Raw genomic sequence first — 16,051 nt, 5'->3', positions numbered from 1 at the left:
GAACACAATAATTTGGAGATAGAGAAAAGAAGAGGAACTATAGGAGGAATATGTGGAAAAACAGGAGATGACAGTTTCATGGAATCCAAGAAACATAAAGAAAGAAGGGAGTTGGTTAAATGGAATAAAACTGAGAACATCTTTTAGGAGTAATGAGTAAACTTCAGGAGTGTGGTTTTCATCCTCAATACCATGTGCAGTATTCTAGCAGGGGGAAAAAATTAGGAAACCAAGGAAGTGTAATTCCTAGAAGTCTTAGTGAGTTTATTTTAAAACATTTATAAAGCAATGCAACTGAAAATGGAAAGAGTACCCATTTCAAGAAAATTATGTAAAAATGAATAAGCAGACAGAAGAAAAATACTAAGCATGCATGTCCATAGCATGAGAAAACTATTTCTAGGAGTGCACACCGCCTGCATTTGAAACTAGTCAGGACACGATGGTGTTAGTAAATGCCTCGTTTAAAACTACTTTCTCAGGAATTTCGCAACTAGTGTCCATACAATATTCTAAGGAATATTTTAGTTCCTTGAAGGTATGGTCAGACTAGATGAGCAGGACAGACATGCAGGCATTGCAGTTATTGACTGGTTGATGGTTAGGTAAAATATGATGCTGAATTCAGGCAAGTTTTAGCTACCAATTAATCTAAAGCATTCCACAGCCATAGAATCAGAGTGAATGACAAAATAATGAAAAAGATTCATTTATAAGTATAGACATGAGAGGAGATTGGGATATTCTCAACGGGAAAAATGTGAAAATGGAGAGCAATACCTTTTTTCTCCCCCCCATAAGGCCTTCATCTCCAAAGCTAGTTAGGCATCCAGAAATTAACTCAGTATACATAAGTTTTAAATTATTATATTCTTTGACTCAGTAATTCTACTTCTAGAAATCCATTCCAAAAAAGCCCTAAGTGTATATGGATAATAATAAGCACAAAGACCTTCAAAGCACAGTAATTTTTAATAGTTCAACGAAGAGTTGATTACAGCCTTGGTTTCAAATTGTGGAGAAGTGATTGTGAATGAATTGTTGCTCTCCCATGAGATAAACACTGAGCAGCCATTAAATGACCTTTATGAATAGTATTTGATAACATGGCAAAAGGCTTATAATCTAGAGTTAGATCAAAGAGGTTGACTGTGGAATTATATGTATAGTGTGATCACAGCTATATAACAAAATAAATATGTGTGTGAAGAAATAAATATGTTCATGGAGAAAACTATCCCAGATTGTTAGTGGAGTTTGTCTGGGTAGGACTGTGAATTTTTTTTTTCATAATGGTATGTATTTCCCAGATTTTCTACATTGGGCATGTACATCTTTAATAGATAATAAAGAATTACCACTACCCCCAAAATGTGAGACATTGGTTATAGTGAAACTAGGAAAGGGAAGATAGATGAGTCAATGTAAATCATCATGCCTATTGGAAAAGCAATTCAAAATATAAGCCGTACTGACAGAATCAGTAGCATGACATCAACCTGCTGTCAGATTAGTCCTGTCTATCGGTAGCCTCTATTGAGTTTTCTTGGACGCAAACGGTTCAGTGGAAGCCTCAGTATAGATTCTGAAATGTAATAACACATTTGTTTCCCTGGTGTTGCTTGTGAAAGAGTAGCCTGTGTCTTTGTTGCAAAATTTTACCTTTTACATTTGTCATCCACAAACAGCTGACTTTATAATATTAGATTTGTAAATATTTAAAACTACCACATTATCAATTATTGCTTCTTGAATTGTACCCCTAAATTACGTATTTTATTCTTCTTTTCCCATAGGTGCACCATATATACGAAAAACTGAAGTTATAAAAGAGGGGGAAGATTGCTGCTAAAATGAATCTGAGCAATACGGTATATTTTGTGCCATACACAAAAAGGTATTGTCCCTAGATCCATGACTTAGTTTTCTCCTATAAAATGGGAACAGATTGTATTTTCTGTTTTTCTGTAATGAATTTTTATTATATTTGTAAGAAAACTTAAAAGGAAAAGTAAAAAATGTTAATAAAATTGGGATAAAATATTTTTATAAAAATTTTTTATTTTCAAGTTATTTCCTTATAGATTTTCATTATTCTCAGTTATAGCTTACAATATGGAGAATTACCTGGCTAAAGTTTGATTCTTATTATCAAATTATTTTCTGGAAATAAATATTGCCATTTTTTATTGTAGTGCTTTATTTGTAGTGTAGACTTTGAAATAACTATATTTTTCATATCGCTTTTCCTCTAATTACAGAAGTAGTAGGCTTTGCAGAAAGTTTAGAAAATACAGATAAACAAAAAGAAGGAAATAAAAAATAATCTGAAATCCCAACACCTACTTCAGATAAAACACAAACCTGCAAAGAAATCCAAACTTGCAGGTGAAAGAAACCGTATTTCCCTTCTTCACTGTCCCATCCCTTCTATGCTCTTACACCCTGCCTTTTTTACTAAAACAAATCAAAACAAAACAAAAAACAAAACAAAACAAAAAAGAAACTGCCTGTATAAACTTCCTTGTAGAATATTACTTGGTCAAAGAATGAACCCATTCTCTTCTTCCAGGAATGTATAAAAATGACAGTTTCCTTATGACCTCATCCAAAAAAAAGTGTCTTTTCTCTATTATTTTGTCAATTTGGTGGATGAAATGATGTGTCCTATTATTTTAGTTTTTATTTCTTTGATTACTACTGAAATTATACGTTTTATATCATTAATAATATTGAAATTTCCTTTTTAAATTTCCTATTTGGGTCCTTTGAGTGTGGGGGTGGGTGTATGTGTATGTATGTGTTCACCTCTCTGATATTAAGATCAGCTTCAGCAATTCCTACTGCTGGGCACGTGTCCAGAGAATAATACAATTCGAAAAGACACATGCACCCCAATGTTCACAACAGCCCTATTTACAATAGTCAGGACATGGAAACAATCTAAATGTCCATCAACAGGTGACTGGATGAAGTTGTGGTCTATGTATATATATATATATATATATATATATATATATAAACACACACATACATATACACACAATGGAATACTAGTCAGCCATAATAAAATAATAATAATGCCATTTGCAGCAACATGGATGGATCTGGAGATTGTCATTCTAAGTGAAGCAAGTCAGAAAGAGGAAGAAAAATACCATATGAAAAAGGACACAAATGAACTCATCTACGAAACAGAAACAGACTCAAAAACATAGAGAACAAACTTATGGTTACCAGAGGATAAATAAAGGGGGTGGGAAAGGATAAATCAGGAGTTCAAAATTTGCACCTCTTGGGAAGTGATGGAAATATTAGCTATCTTGATTGTGGTGTTGGTTTCATAGGTGTATATATCTACCAAAATTCATCAAATTGTACATCTGAAATATGTGTAGTTTACAGTGCAGGAATTAAACCACTATAAAGGTGTTTAAAAAAAAGAATAACTTAACTGGCACATCCTGCAAGAACCACCCCCACTTTACTTGCCTTTCAGTTTTGCTTGTTGCAACTTTTTAAAGCAACCTTATTATTCCTGGTTACCCCTAGACAAACAATAATCTGAACATATTGAATAACATAATATGTTTTAACAAATGTATTTTATATATGTCTCCATCATCATGATGAAGATAATAAGCATTTCCATCACTTCCCAAAGCTGCTTCCTACCCTTTTTCAAAACCTCTCACACCTCTTCTCACCCCAGCTTTATCCCCAGGCAACTACTGATGTGCTGTCACTCTAGGTTAGTTTGCATTTTCCAGAGTTTCATATAAATGAAATCATAAAGTGTGTGCTCTTCTTTTGGTCTAGCTTCTTGCACTCAGCATAATTATTTTGAGATTCAATCATGTCGTAGCATGTATCGATAGTTCCTTTTATTGCTGAGTTGCATTCCATTGTCTAGGTGTACCACAGATTTTTATCTGTTCATCTGTTGATGGATATTTGGGTTGTTTCCAGTTTTGACTATTAAAAATAAAGCTGCTATTAACATTTTGTGCACAGGGCTTTATATGGACATTTGCTTTTATTTTTCTTGGTTAAATACCTAGGAGTGGGATGGCTATGTCATATGATAGGTGTATGTTTTTAGAAACTGCCAAACTGTTTTCCGAAGTGTTTGTGCCATTTTTATATTCCCACCAGCAGTGTCTGAGAGATCTGGTTACTTCAGATCCTTGCCAACACCTGGTATGGTCTGTCTTTTTAATGTTGCCATTCTGATAGGTTTGTAGTAGTATCTCATTGGGGTCTTAATTTTTTATCTCCCTAATGAATAGTGATATTAAGCATCTTCCCCCCCCCTTTTTATCTTTCTTAGCAAAATGTGTGTTCTAATCTTTTTCTTATTTTTAAAATTGGGTTGTTCATGCTCTTCTGAGTTTTGAGAATTCTTTATATTTTTCTGGACACAAATCCATTATGAGATATATGTTTTGCAAAGATTTTCTCCCAGCCTGTGGCTTAACAGGGTCTTTCAAAAAGAATGCATTTTTAATCTCAATGAAGTATAATTTTAATCATTTTTTAATTTTATGGATTATGCTTTTGTTTTTCTATCTAAGAAATCCTTCCCTAACCCAAGGTCACAAAGATTTTCTCGTATGTTTTCTTCATGCTTTTTTTAGTTGTATGTTTTACATTTAGTTCTATAATCTATTTGGAGTTAATTTTATTTTATTTTTTTTGTATGTGGTGTCACTATAAATCAAAGCTAGACATATGCAATTGTTCTGGCACCATTTGTTGTATGGATATATCAGTTTTGTTTATTCATTCACCAAATGAACAGTTGGGTTGTTTCCACCTTCTGGCTATAATGAGTAATGCTGCTATTAATATCCATACACAAAGTTTTATGGGGATACATGTTTTTATTTCTCATAGGTACATACCAAGGATTGGGAATTTCTGGGTCAAATGGTAACATGTGTTTTAAGTTTTTGATGAACTGCCGATCTGTTTCCCAGTGTGGCTGTACCATTTTACTTTCCCACCAGCAGTGCTGGAGGGTGCCAATTTCCTCACATCCTTACCAATACTTATTATCTGACTTTTTGGTAATAGCCATTCTAGTGGGTATGAAAATGGTATCTCATGTGGTTTTGATTTTTATTTGTCTAATGACTAATGGTGTGGAGCGTTCTTTCATGTGCTAATAGCTGCTTGTGTATCTTTGGAGAAATGTCAATTCAGAGTCTTTACTCATTTTTGGGGGGGCGGAATTACTTGTCTTTTTATTATGAATTTATAAGCTCAAGATGCTTTTTAATATGAATTCGTAATAAAATGTGTAATAAATTAATGTAAAAGTGTGGTTTTCTACAGGTACTGAACTTTGATTCTCCAAAAATATCTGTCAATGAGAGAGAAAGCTGACTGGGGTATCAAAAGCAAAACACTTGCACATACTGGTCATCATGCGGAAGGGGGTGCCGAGGGACCCAGAGATTGCTGATCTGTTCTACAAAGATGATCCTGAAGAACTTTTTATTGGTTTGCATGAAATTGGACATGGAAGTTTTGGAGCAGTTTATTTTGTAAGTAATTAAAAAGAATTGTTTAGATCAAATTGAGAAAGTTTGAATTTCACACATTCTAATTATTACTTGTAAAATGCCCTTAGTTTTTAATGTTTATTCTACAAATTAAATAATGTCTGCAGTAGAGACAAATAGTCATTGCTGAAAAGCCCATCCTTGAATGCTAGGCATTATTCAAGTCAGTGGTATCCATATCAAATGACTCTGTCATTGAGGTCGTGTGAAAAAGTCAGAAGCTTGGATTTGAACCCTATACATTTCCCCTGTGTACCAAATTCTTTCCTGCCTCAGGATCTTTAAATATGCTGTTCTTCCTTCCTAGAGAACTGCACATCATATCCCCATTCCTGTCTGACTCTTATTTATCCTACGGATACCGGCTTAAGTGTTACATCCACGAGACAGCCATTCCTATTCAGACCCCAAGCACTAAATTAAGACTTTATGGTCTCATAACACCCTGTGCTTGTGCTTTGTTGCATTTGTCACAGTTATAATGGAAAAATTATGTGTGAGTTTTGTTTTATTTATATATGTGCTTCCTGCTAAAAAATATGCTCCATAAGGACAGGGGTTATGTCTACCTGTCCATTGCTATATTCCCAGTACCTAGTATAATGTCTGAATAGTAGACACTCAGTAAATGATGGGTGGATGGGTAGATGGGCAAATGAACAGCTACTCAGACAGATGGACTGATAGACTTTTAGTAACAGTCGTGTTAAATCAGTATTTTCAGAGTCAGTCTGAATTCCAAGACTGTGATCATCTTCTGAAGAGAAGAATGAAAAATGACTGAAATGTTAACATAGGTCATTCATTGTATAAAATACATTTTTTTTCCATAACCTTAGAAGTTTGCTTCATCAAATTAACACATACTTTCTTAAGAGTACTAGTTCATTAAAGCTGGTAATATTTAAGTACTACTTATTACCTATTTCTCCTCCAAGCCTGTTGTCAAATAATTGTTTTTCTTAATCAACCAGTATTTGACTTTTCTTTTTTAAGTGGTCCTTTATGTTCTTCCATCTGAATAGGGCCTATCTTCAGTTGTCTTTCCAAATGAGATTTTATTAATAGCATCTTTAGCTCATCCTTTTGTTTCTGATCAAGTCTTCAGCATGAGTCTTCTCTGAATGCTCTCTCGTCCCTTCATGTCTATGCTCAGCACTACCACCCCTTCTCCTCCCTCACCCCTATCTAATACTCGGCTGTCACTCAGGTACACTTTATCATTAAGTGACCTTGCATGACTGAAGAGGGTGCTTATTTTTTATTCAATACACTTTTGTCTTTGGGCTTAGAGTAGTATTTAAGGCCCAATGTCCTGTCTTTCTCATTCTGTCAAAAACATTTTTTTAAAAGGATTTTTAAATTATAAATATATCATACATACATAAGTGTGCATAATACATACACAGTTATGTATTTCAACATATGGTTTAAAAAATAATTAAAAGGCATATCCCTTTATGACCACCAGCCAGGCCAAGAAATAGAATATTGCCAGCCCTCCAAGAAGTCCCTTTTTTGTTAAGAGAATCAACTATCCTAAATTTTACGATAATGATTTTCTTGTTTTTCTTTATACGTAACCCACTTACTTCTGCACCCCTAATAATATAATTTGGTTTTGCCTGGTTTGAACTTTTTAAACATGGAAACATTCTGTATATATTTGCTTGTGACCTGTTTGTTTTGCTTGGAGATACTTTCTTCAGTCATCTTTTCTTAACTTTCTTCTATTACTTTGTAACTAATTTTTCTTTTCAGACTCTCTTGGCCAGAGTCAGAGGGTAGTTCCAAACTCTGTGTGGCTCTTCTGTTTTAAAAAAGCAACCAGATCCCTCTCAAATTTCTCTTTTAGAATAAATGCAATAAACCAAGTATGCTTCAAAACTTACTAACAAGCCATTTGTATGAGGGGCAAAGTGAAACCTATGTTGTAGTAGGCTGTAGAAGATCTGGTCCTTTATTTGCCTTTTGTGCTAAGATCTGACTGTTTAGCAGGGGTACAGTAGTTCCCCCTTATCTACAGTTTCGTTTCCATGGTTTCAGTTATTTGCGGTCAACCTCGGTCCAAAAATATTAAATGGAAAATTCCAGAAATAAGCAATTCATACGTTTTAAATTTCAAGCCATTCTGAGTAGCATGATGTCAATATAATGCTATTTGTTGATTATGATAGACTCCAGGAATCATAAAGATACCTGAGTGGCTTTGATACTGAAATGTGATCATTAACTATATGTAAGGCCCATATAAACCCATAAGGCACTAAGAAACAGATTAAAGGAGAATTAACTCATTCTTTACTATAAAACTTACAAAAAGCTTTATCCTTTTATCTAAAATGGTCACCTTAAAAATGGATCTTTCTCACAGCCACAGAAATATTTACATATTTCTCCTCTCTGTTAATAGATTCTTCTCCTTTTCACTTGTAATTATAACCAGGAACACTACCATCTCGTCTCTTACTTGGACAACTGCAGTAACCTCCAAACCGATCTCTGTGCATCCATTCTGGTCTCTCTCCAGTCTTTGATTCACAGCACAGTGAGCTTGGGGGTTGGTGGGGAGTGGAAACATGTAAATCTGATCACATCACCTTTTCTCTGTAAAGTCTTCAGGAGCTCTCCTCCTCTGCTCTTAGGCTGAGATCAAAATCCTTCCTGTAGCCAGCCTGCAAGGCCCTTCGTGATGTGGTCCTTCTCTATGTAAACTGTAGTCCCTCTTACTCTCTTTGCTTTAGCGATACTGTAATAGTCTTCTTTTGGTCATCCGTCATAGGATCTTTGTGTAAACTGCTCTCTGGAATGTTTTCCCCTCTCATCTTCATCTTCTTAACTCCTGTCCATCCTTTAGTTCTCAGCTGAAGTCTCATTTCTTCAGCGAAGCCTTGTCTGACCTGCCTGATCACATCCCTACTTCTTTGATTCTCTGAGTAACACCTACCTTTCTTTATAACACATATCACAGTTGCAGTTTTATATTAGTTATGATTTTATTTTTGTTGCTGCCTGTGCTACTAGAAGAGAGATAGGCACTAGGCATATTTACTCACCAGTCTATCCATAGCATTTAGCCCAATACCTGACAGATTTTGAACACCTAAGAAGTATTTGAATTTTGAAGAACTTAAGAGAATTTGGTACTGCTATTGAGTACATTTCATGAGTCAGAGTCATGTTAGCAAGCTATAAAGACCAGACAACCAACATTTTTTATATCTCAACAGTATAATTCCGTTAGACTCTTTGTAGTTTACAGCTTTTACACAGAGTGATGCCAAGAAATATGTTAAAAGTGAGTTGTGTCCTGGCACAGCTCTTATAGAATCAATCAGCTGAAAATATATTCCAAGAATATGGAAACTATTGATGAAATACCTCTGTGTATTTGGTTATACATAGGTAACTCAGAAGTTAGCAGCAGTAACTAATGAAATAGTAAGAAATTCTGTATTAAAGGAAAATATAAAGGGCTGAGCATGTTTACTTTTGAATCACTTAAACACAACTATCAAGTTTCTAGGTTGCTAGTGATACCTTGTTGAATTCAGCACAGCATCCGTAATCCACCTAAAGCAAATAATTTAGTTTTGTTCTTCTGGATATGAATACCTTTTAGTTTTAGGTGAGGCTTAATAAGGCAAAAAGAAAAGCTTATGTTTACTTTTTATATTTCTTTATAAGCTAGCAAAGAGTTGACAGTAATCTAAATGTGGCTGAAAATGGTTATGAAAATATCAGAAACACATATGTAGTTAAGTTCTCAGTAAATACATTCTGAATCAGTGATCTTGCTCAAAGTTAGTTGAGACCATTGAGACTACTGGAAGTATTAAGTACGAATGTACATTTCAAGGATAAAACTTGAAATGTTTAGAGGGTGTAATCATTTATAATACAGTAAGATGCATTGGAAAACTGAAACCCCACTGATAGTTTCCTTTCTCTATATTAAACCATTGATTTTTTTCAAGTTTTAGTTTCATTTCTGAATTGTAACCAGTATAAAATTGCATTAAAAAATTCACATCTATAGGTAAATAGAAATATTTTTCAGATTTCAAGTCTCTGCCCAGTAGATAGGTTCTATAAGCAGGTACACTTAGCAAGTTCTAAGTGATGATAACTCTGTAAATGTAAAAGAAATACAATTTTATTTTAGGGTGATTCGTTTGTTCCAAAGAAATGTTGATTATAAGTACCCTTAATAAGCAGTTAGATAATACTGATTCCATTTGTGTAGGCCTTTTTTTTTTTCCCCTTTCTATAAAGGTTAAGGGTTTTTGTTTGTTTGTTTTGTTTTTTTAACATTCCAAGTTAAATTTTCTCACTGAGCATTTTCTGAACCTTTCCCTGGCTCCTTAAGCTGCGCAGTGCATAGATTCATACCCAAAATATCCACTTTTCAGATATAGTTCCTCTAACTTTTATTGTATTACTGAAGTTATGTCAACTTTTATTTGTTGTCGTGTAAGCACAGTCTTAGTGTTAAATTTTAAAAGTCAGCAAAATGTGAGAGATTCTTGTTTTTAACAAAAGTCAGTCTATACCTTCTAAATGAATAAAATATCTAAAAAATGCCTTTGTGGAGTACTGTTAATTGGAAAACTGTAGCTAGTAAATACCTTGTTTTTATAATAGACACTTTTAACCTTAGTGCTTGTACAGAAATTTTTGTTAGTATGTGTTCATTTTCTCTGCATTTTAGCATTCATTAAAATTCCAGGGTTGAATTATTTTCACATCGAAATTATTGTTTATTGTTGGAATTAAATTTTTTTTTAATTAGAAAGAACCCATTGTTATATCTGAGGAGCTTCTTTAATTGTATTTAAATACTGATTAGGCGTTTTTCTCTAAAATTGATGACCTGATTTTACCAGAGAGTGAATTCCAGATTTTTACCTCAGAAACACTGCTATAGCTTTATTGATTCACAATAATAATATGATAGAACCAAAGGAGCTTACTTACATCACAGGTATGACACTCATGCAGAGCCCTGTTGTTAAAAGAAAGCTAAGATTAGATAATCTATTAATGTCTTATATTTACTTTTTTGAAAATTTTTAGAAAATTACCTAGTTTTAAATTTTTTGAGTAAATTTGGAGGAAAAGATTATTACCTAAAGTATTTATGGTTTTCATGTGTGCTTTCAATGAACTGTTATATTTTGGATATGGAAGACACATAGAGAGATAATTATGAGACAAGGCAAACTTTATAGATGAATACACACACATACACATGTGTGTATGTATATATTTAATGCATTCTTATAAAATATAAGTACCTTCGAAAGTGACAGTCCCACTTAAAATTAATCTTACCTTCTGTTGTGCTGTTCAATACAGGAGCCACTATTTAAATTTTAAGTTAATTTAAATTAAATAAAATTTAAAATCCCCTTCCTCAGTCACACTAACCACATTTGACATGCTAACATAAACTTTGTAGATACAGAACATTTTCATCATCGCGGAAAGTTCTATCAGGTAAAATAATATGTACTCTGATATAAATTCTTTTATAATTTTTTTCTACACATACACTCATTACGATTTTGCAAAAATAAGATCAGAATGTACAGCTTATTTTTGTCATATTTTTACTATTTCTGTATACATACATATTGATTGCCTCATTCTTTTGTTTATTTCATTATATAACTGTATCATATTTATTTAACTGGTTCTCCATTGATAGACATTCCACATAGTGAAGCCAGTATGGATATTTTGGAAATCTGACTTGTTTTGATTGGATATATTTTGTTAAACCCTAATCCTTTTTTATGTTATAGACTTTGCATATATAGGGAAAGGGATAAAGAGAAGTTGTACCTTAAAGTGGGGTGGAAATGTCTGTCTCGCCCATCAAAAGTTGCAGCATCTTTAAATTCTGAGAATGAAGTGTGAGACTGTTATAAAAGTCTCTAGTCAAAAATTTAAGTTAAACTGGCTGAAACATAATTCATTCTTTTTAATTTTTTTCCCTACTCTCGTAACACAGGCGACAAATGCTCACACCAATGAGGTGGTGGCAGTTAAGAAGATGTCCTATAGTGGGAAGCAGGCACATGAGGTATGTTAAAGACACTGTGTACTTAAACTGACATAAGCGAGTTAATGTGAAACTGATGGTAGAAACAAAGTTCTTTAAACATTTCTTTATCACAGTTCTTTTTTTCCCTTCTTGTGGAGCATATAATAAATGTTCCTAATATTCTAGTTCAATCAACTATTTTGTGGACTAGAACATGGATAAGTATAATGGATTTATTATATTTGGTGATGTACTAAAACAAGAAATAATATAAGTTTAAATAGCTTCTTCATGTATTAAACATTTTCTTTGTTCATTAAAGTAATGAAAAGAATATTAATATATATACCTGAAAATAAAATAACTATTTTCAGTTCAAAAATTATGATATTTTCTCTTTGACTTCAATAGAAATGGCAAGATATTCTTAAGGAGGTGAAATTTTTACGACAGTTGAAGCATCCTAATACCATTGAATACAAAGGTTGTTACTTGAAAGAGCACACTGCTTGGGTAAGTCAAAGGACCTCTATTATGTTTTAATTTTTTTCCTATTAATTTTTTTCTTTTTCTCTTTTTCTGCTATCTTTTTGGTCTGTAAAATTACCAGTCTCGTTTCTGTCCCATTTGACTTCTGCTATCGGTATTTAACATTTGTTACTACCTCAGAGTGTGCCATGTGTTATACATTCTGTAAGTTTAAATATAACATCTAGCCTATAGGAAATTTTATTCTATAAACACTCAACAAAGAGATAGTGAAAAGTTAACATTGTTTTTATAATGATTTATTTGCAAAAGTAAAAGACAGGGCCTTTTATTCTCATCCTAGAATTTTTATCTTTGTCATTTCTCTTCCCCACTCCAAGTCCTCCCAAATTTGGAATTGTGTTTGATAATTACCATCACTGTCTAAATTTTGCTAAACAAGGCCTAGATTATGATTAAAATGAAATGGTCTTTTATTCCACTTTATCTTCTTAGTATATTTTTATTTTACATGATTTTATTTTTGATTTTAGACTAGTATATTAGACACTGTTTAGAACAAGAAAATGCTGTACTTTGTACTCTATGAAATGGCACATTCCAATTTAAAGTAGTCACTATAACTATTATTTATTGAATACTTACCACTTACAAGTCCTTTCCGGTGCATGATGTCCAAAATAGGGAATGAAATTTTTGTTCCCAGATAGACTATCAAACAGTATATTTAAACATAAACATTTCTGCTCAAGCAACTCTTAAGATAACTAGAGCCATTGCTTCTGTTCTGAGCAGAAGAAATTAATAAGAGGAGTATCTCATTATGTGGAAATAGGTTCTCTGGCAATCTCTGCTGGCTTGAAGGAGTCAAGAAAGGGATTTTGAGCAGGCAGAATAAATGTTACAAAATCAAGTGCTAAATCTCATGTGTTTCAAATCTTCAGAAAATTCTCTGAGCTCTTATTTGAAGCCTATTTACTCTTAGATTACATAGAGTGCTAATAAGCTTGGTTACCTGGTTTCTGTCTACAAAGGATTTTGATAGGCAAATTAGAAGGAGCTCCTGGGAACTAAGCTGCTGGAGACATGTGTACAAACAGCCACAAATAATTTGACCATAAAGCGGAAGTTGGCGAGGTTAGAGGGCAGACCTAATAATTTAAAGGCAGAGCAAACTAGAGCTTTTTAATGTCAGGAGCAAATGACCAGACACAGCTCAGGTGCCCTTATGTTATGGAATAATTGGGAAAAAAATATTTGTGACAAAAATACAGAGTTAGCATGTAATTTTAAAAATAGAAACAACTATAGACATATTCACTTCATTTGGTTTTAAACTTCTATGTTCATTTTCCATATACTCACTTTAAGGAAGTTATATATACATATTAATTTACACAATTTAAGAAATTAGAAGAGTAAAGTGATATAGTTGAGTAATGTTTCCATTGAAATTAAGGAAAAAATGTGTTTGCAATCATACCTTAAGAAAGCTAAAAAAAAAATTGTGCACATAAAAGGCTCATGTTAACCTGAAACATTGTAAATCAACTATACTTCAATTAAACAAAGAATCTGCTGACAATAAAAAAGGCTGATATTCATTATAATATTCACTTAGGTGGACTCTTTCAAAATAAGAAATGAAAGTAATGTTTCTGAATCTGCTTACTTTTAATATCAAGCAGAAAACTATAATAAAGTTTCTAAACTTTAAACCTGTAAGTTTCTCACATTGTTTTAGATTATTCCAGAAATGGAATAACTTTTTATTATATGTATAATATATATTATATGACATATAATTTTAATAACATATTATATTTCATATTCTTCTAAATTATTCCAGTAAGGCATATAATACCTAGATATATTTTCACATTAACTGTTTTTAATGAAAGGAAAGAATATGTCTATATGATTATAGGAAATTATATTTCATAATAAGCATGTTGTATTTTTTAGACTAACAAGATAATCATGTGTAGGAGTATGTGTGCTTGTGTGTATGTGTGCTTGTATGTGTATGTGTGTGTGTGTATAGACTGAGCACTCCATTTCTGCTACAAATCAGTAGTCTGGGACACCTAAAAAAATGTAAGATGAGAGTAAAGAGTTTTCTTAGTTCTGCTTTTAAAAAGCCTCCCAAGATTGCAAACCCAATAAGTAACAATATTATTTTAATAATATTATCCTAGAAATATTTTAGGGCATAAATTTAAATATCTCATCTCTCTCAGGAATTCAAGCTAACTTAATAATACATACCAGACTACATCTTTAGACTGAGTTCTAACCAATATTTTCTTGTTTAGAATTTTTTACAATGGGAAAGTAAAGAATTTGCTACTTACTGGTTTATTTAATTAATATTTCCCAGTGTAGATTTTACTGACTTACATACTTGGTTAACACTTTCTAAGTTACAAAATTTAATTTATAGTGCAACCTAGCCACCTTAAATCCTTTTGAAGTAAGATGTGGAAATTAGTAAATAGATAAATTGGCACACTCACCTTGACCGTTTATAGTGATTATTTCCACATTCAGTCCCTGTTTAGTCTTAGACCAATTCCAGTTCCAAATAGGAAATAACAAAAACAGATGAAAAAATTATAAAAATCAATTATGAGTGCCAGATGACCAAAATTTAATCAGGTTCAGGTAGATTAGATAATTTATTCTACTAGTAGTCTTAGTTCCTTGGTAGTTGATTGATTTTAGCAGCTTTTTATTAACCTTTATTATTCTGGTTATTATTTCAATCTTTTTCAGTTGGTGATGGAATATTGCTTAGGCTCGGCCTCTGATTTGTTAGAAGGTAAGGGTAAAAGCACTATTCCCCTCTTTCCTGTTCTGCCTTGACCAGAATGTTACCTGTTCCTATATTAAAGCACATGGTGGGCAAATTAAATGGTTAATGACTTAGACTTAACGTTTGTGTAGATAAGCCATGGAGACTTTATCTCTGCAGTGTCACTGAAAGTATCTGATTAGCAGCCACCCCCACCCCCATCCCCACTGTTTTAGTCCATGGCCCACCCAGGGCAGGTACTACTGAAATGTTTGGGTATGTGTAGCCAGAAACATCAACTTCATGTGTATGTATGAAATAGAGGTAGAAGGTATCAAATTATATTAATATTTAACCCTTCCAAATCTCTTGACTGACCCAGTTCTCCTCTGCAGACACTGTTGTAACCAGAGGCTATGTTAAAATCTTACATTTAAAAAAAAAAAAACTTTCTTATATTATCCTTGATCTCTGAATAGAAATTGCTTATTAGCTGCTTTCACAAATAATGAAAACCTGTAGTTAGAAGGGGTACTTATAGATGGTTTGTGGCAGAGGAGAATAATGCAGTCTAAAACACTCTAGGCATTTAAAATGTCAGAGGGACTGGTGAATTTGGGTCTGGCCAATTGGAATCAGGGTGGCTTTGACTTGCAACTGACAAGTAAATTAGCAATTCCCTACAGTGACTATCAGGCTTTGTTTTATTTTATTTTGAAGGGGTTTGTTTTTATACTTGAGTTTCTTATTATCTAATTTTTTTTGCTATTCTATTGAAAATATATATCCTGTATATTTAGGTGAATGTGTTCCCAAATTGTCATTTAAGAAAGTATATAATTCAGTTTGGTGTAGCTGTATAAGATAATACAAACAGGAATAAAACTGATCATCTACTCCTGGCCTTTTTTTTTCCTTTCTCAGTTCATAAGAAACCACTTCAGGAAATGGAAATTGCTGCCATTACTCATGGTGCCTTGCAAGGGCTAGCCTACCTGCATTCTCATGCGTTGATTCATAGGTAAGATTAGAGACCAGTTCTGTTTTCATTTTGGTTACAGGACTGTCTGTTCAAGGAACCTTGAAAATTAGTGCATGCTCGAATTTTTAGGGTTCCTAAGGATATATGGGAAGCAAATAGATAGCTGCTAC

At 33.0% G+C, this 16,051-nt stretch overlaps 1 protein-coding gene across 3 annotated transcripts in view; it reads left to right on the top strand.

The window, feature by feature from the left end:
- The window catches only part of TAOK3 (TAO kinase 3), a 144,424-nt gene that overhangs the window by 64,558 nt on the left and 63,815 nt on the right, over nt 1-16,051 (top strand). For all 3 annotated transcript variants that reach the window (XM_031442819.2, XM_064481177.1, XM_031442820.2), the window contains exons 2-7: nt 1,797-1,897; nt 5,338-5,549; nt 11,584-11,655; nt 12,028-12,129; nt 14,881-14,926; nt 15,824-15,920. In XM_031442819.2, coding sequence (XP_031298679.1) covers nt 5,430-5,549; nt 11,584-11,655; nt 12,028-12,129; nt 14,881-14,926; nt 15,824-15,920 — 437 coding nt within the window. In that variant the 5' untranslated portion in view covers nt 1,797-1,897; nt 5,338-5,429. The remainder of the gene's footprint in view (nt 1-1,796; nt 1,898-5,337; nt 5,550-11,583; nt 11,656-12,027; nt 12,130-14,880; nt 14,927-15,823; nt 15,921-16,051) is intronic.

Source organism: Camelus dromedarius, chromosome 31 (genome assembly GCF_036321535.1).
Source record: "Camelus dromedarius isolate mCamDro1 chromosome 31, mCamDro1.pat, whole genome shotgun sequence".
NCBI lineage: Eukaryota > Metazoa > Chordata > Mammalia > Artiodactyla > Camelidae > Camelus > Camelus dromedarius.
The sequence above is the reverse complement of the archived record's forward strand: the minus strand, read 5'-3'. Positions and strand labels throughout refer to the sequence as shown.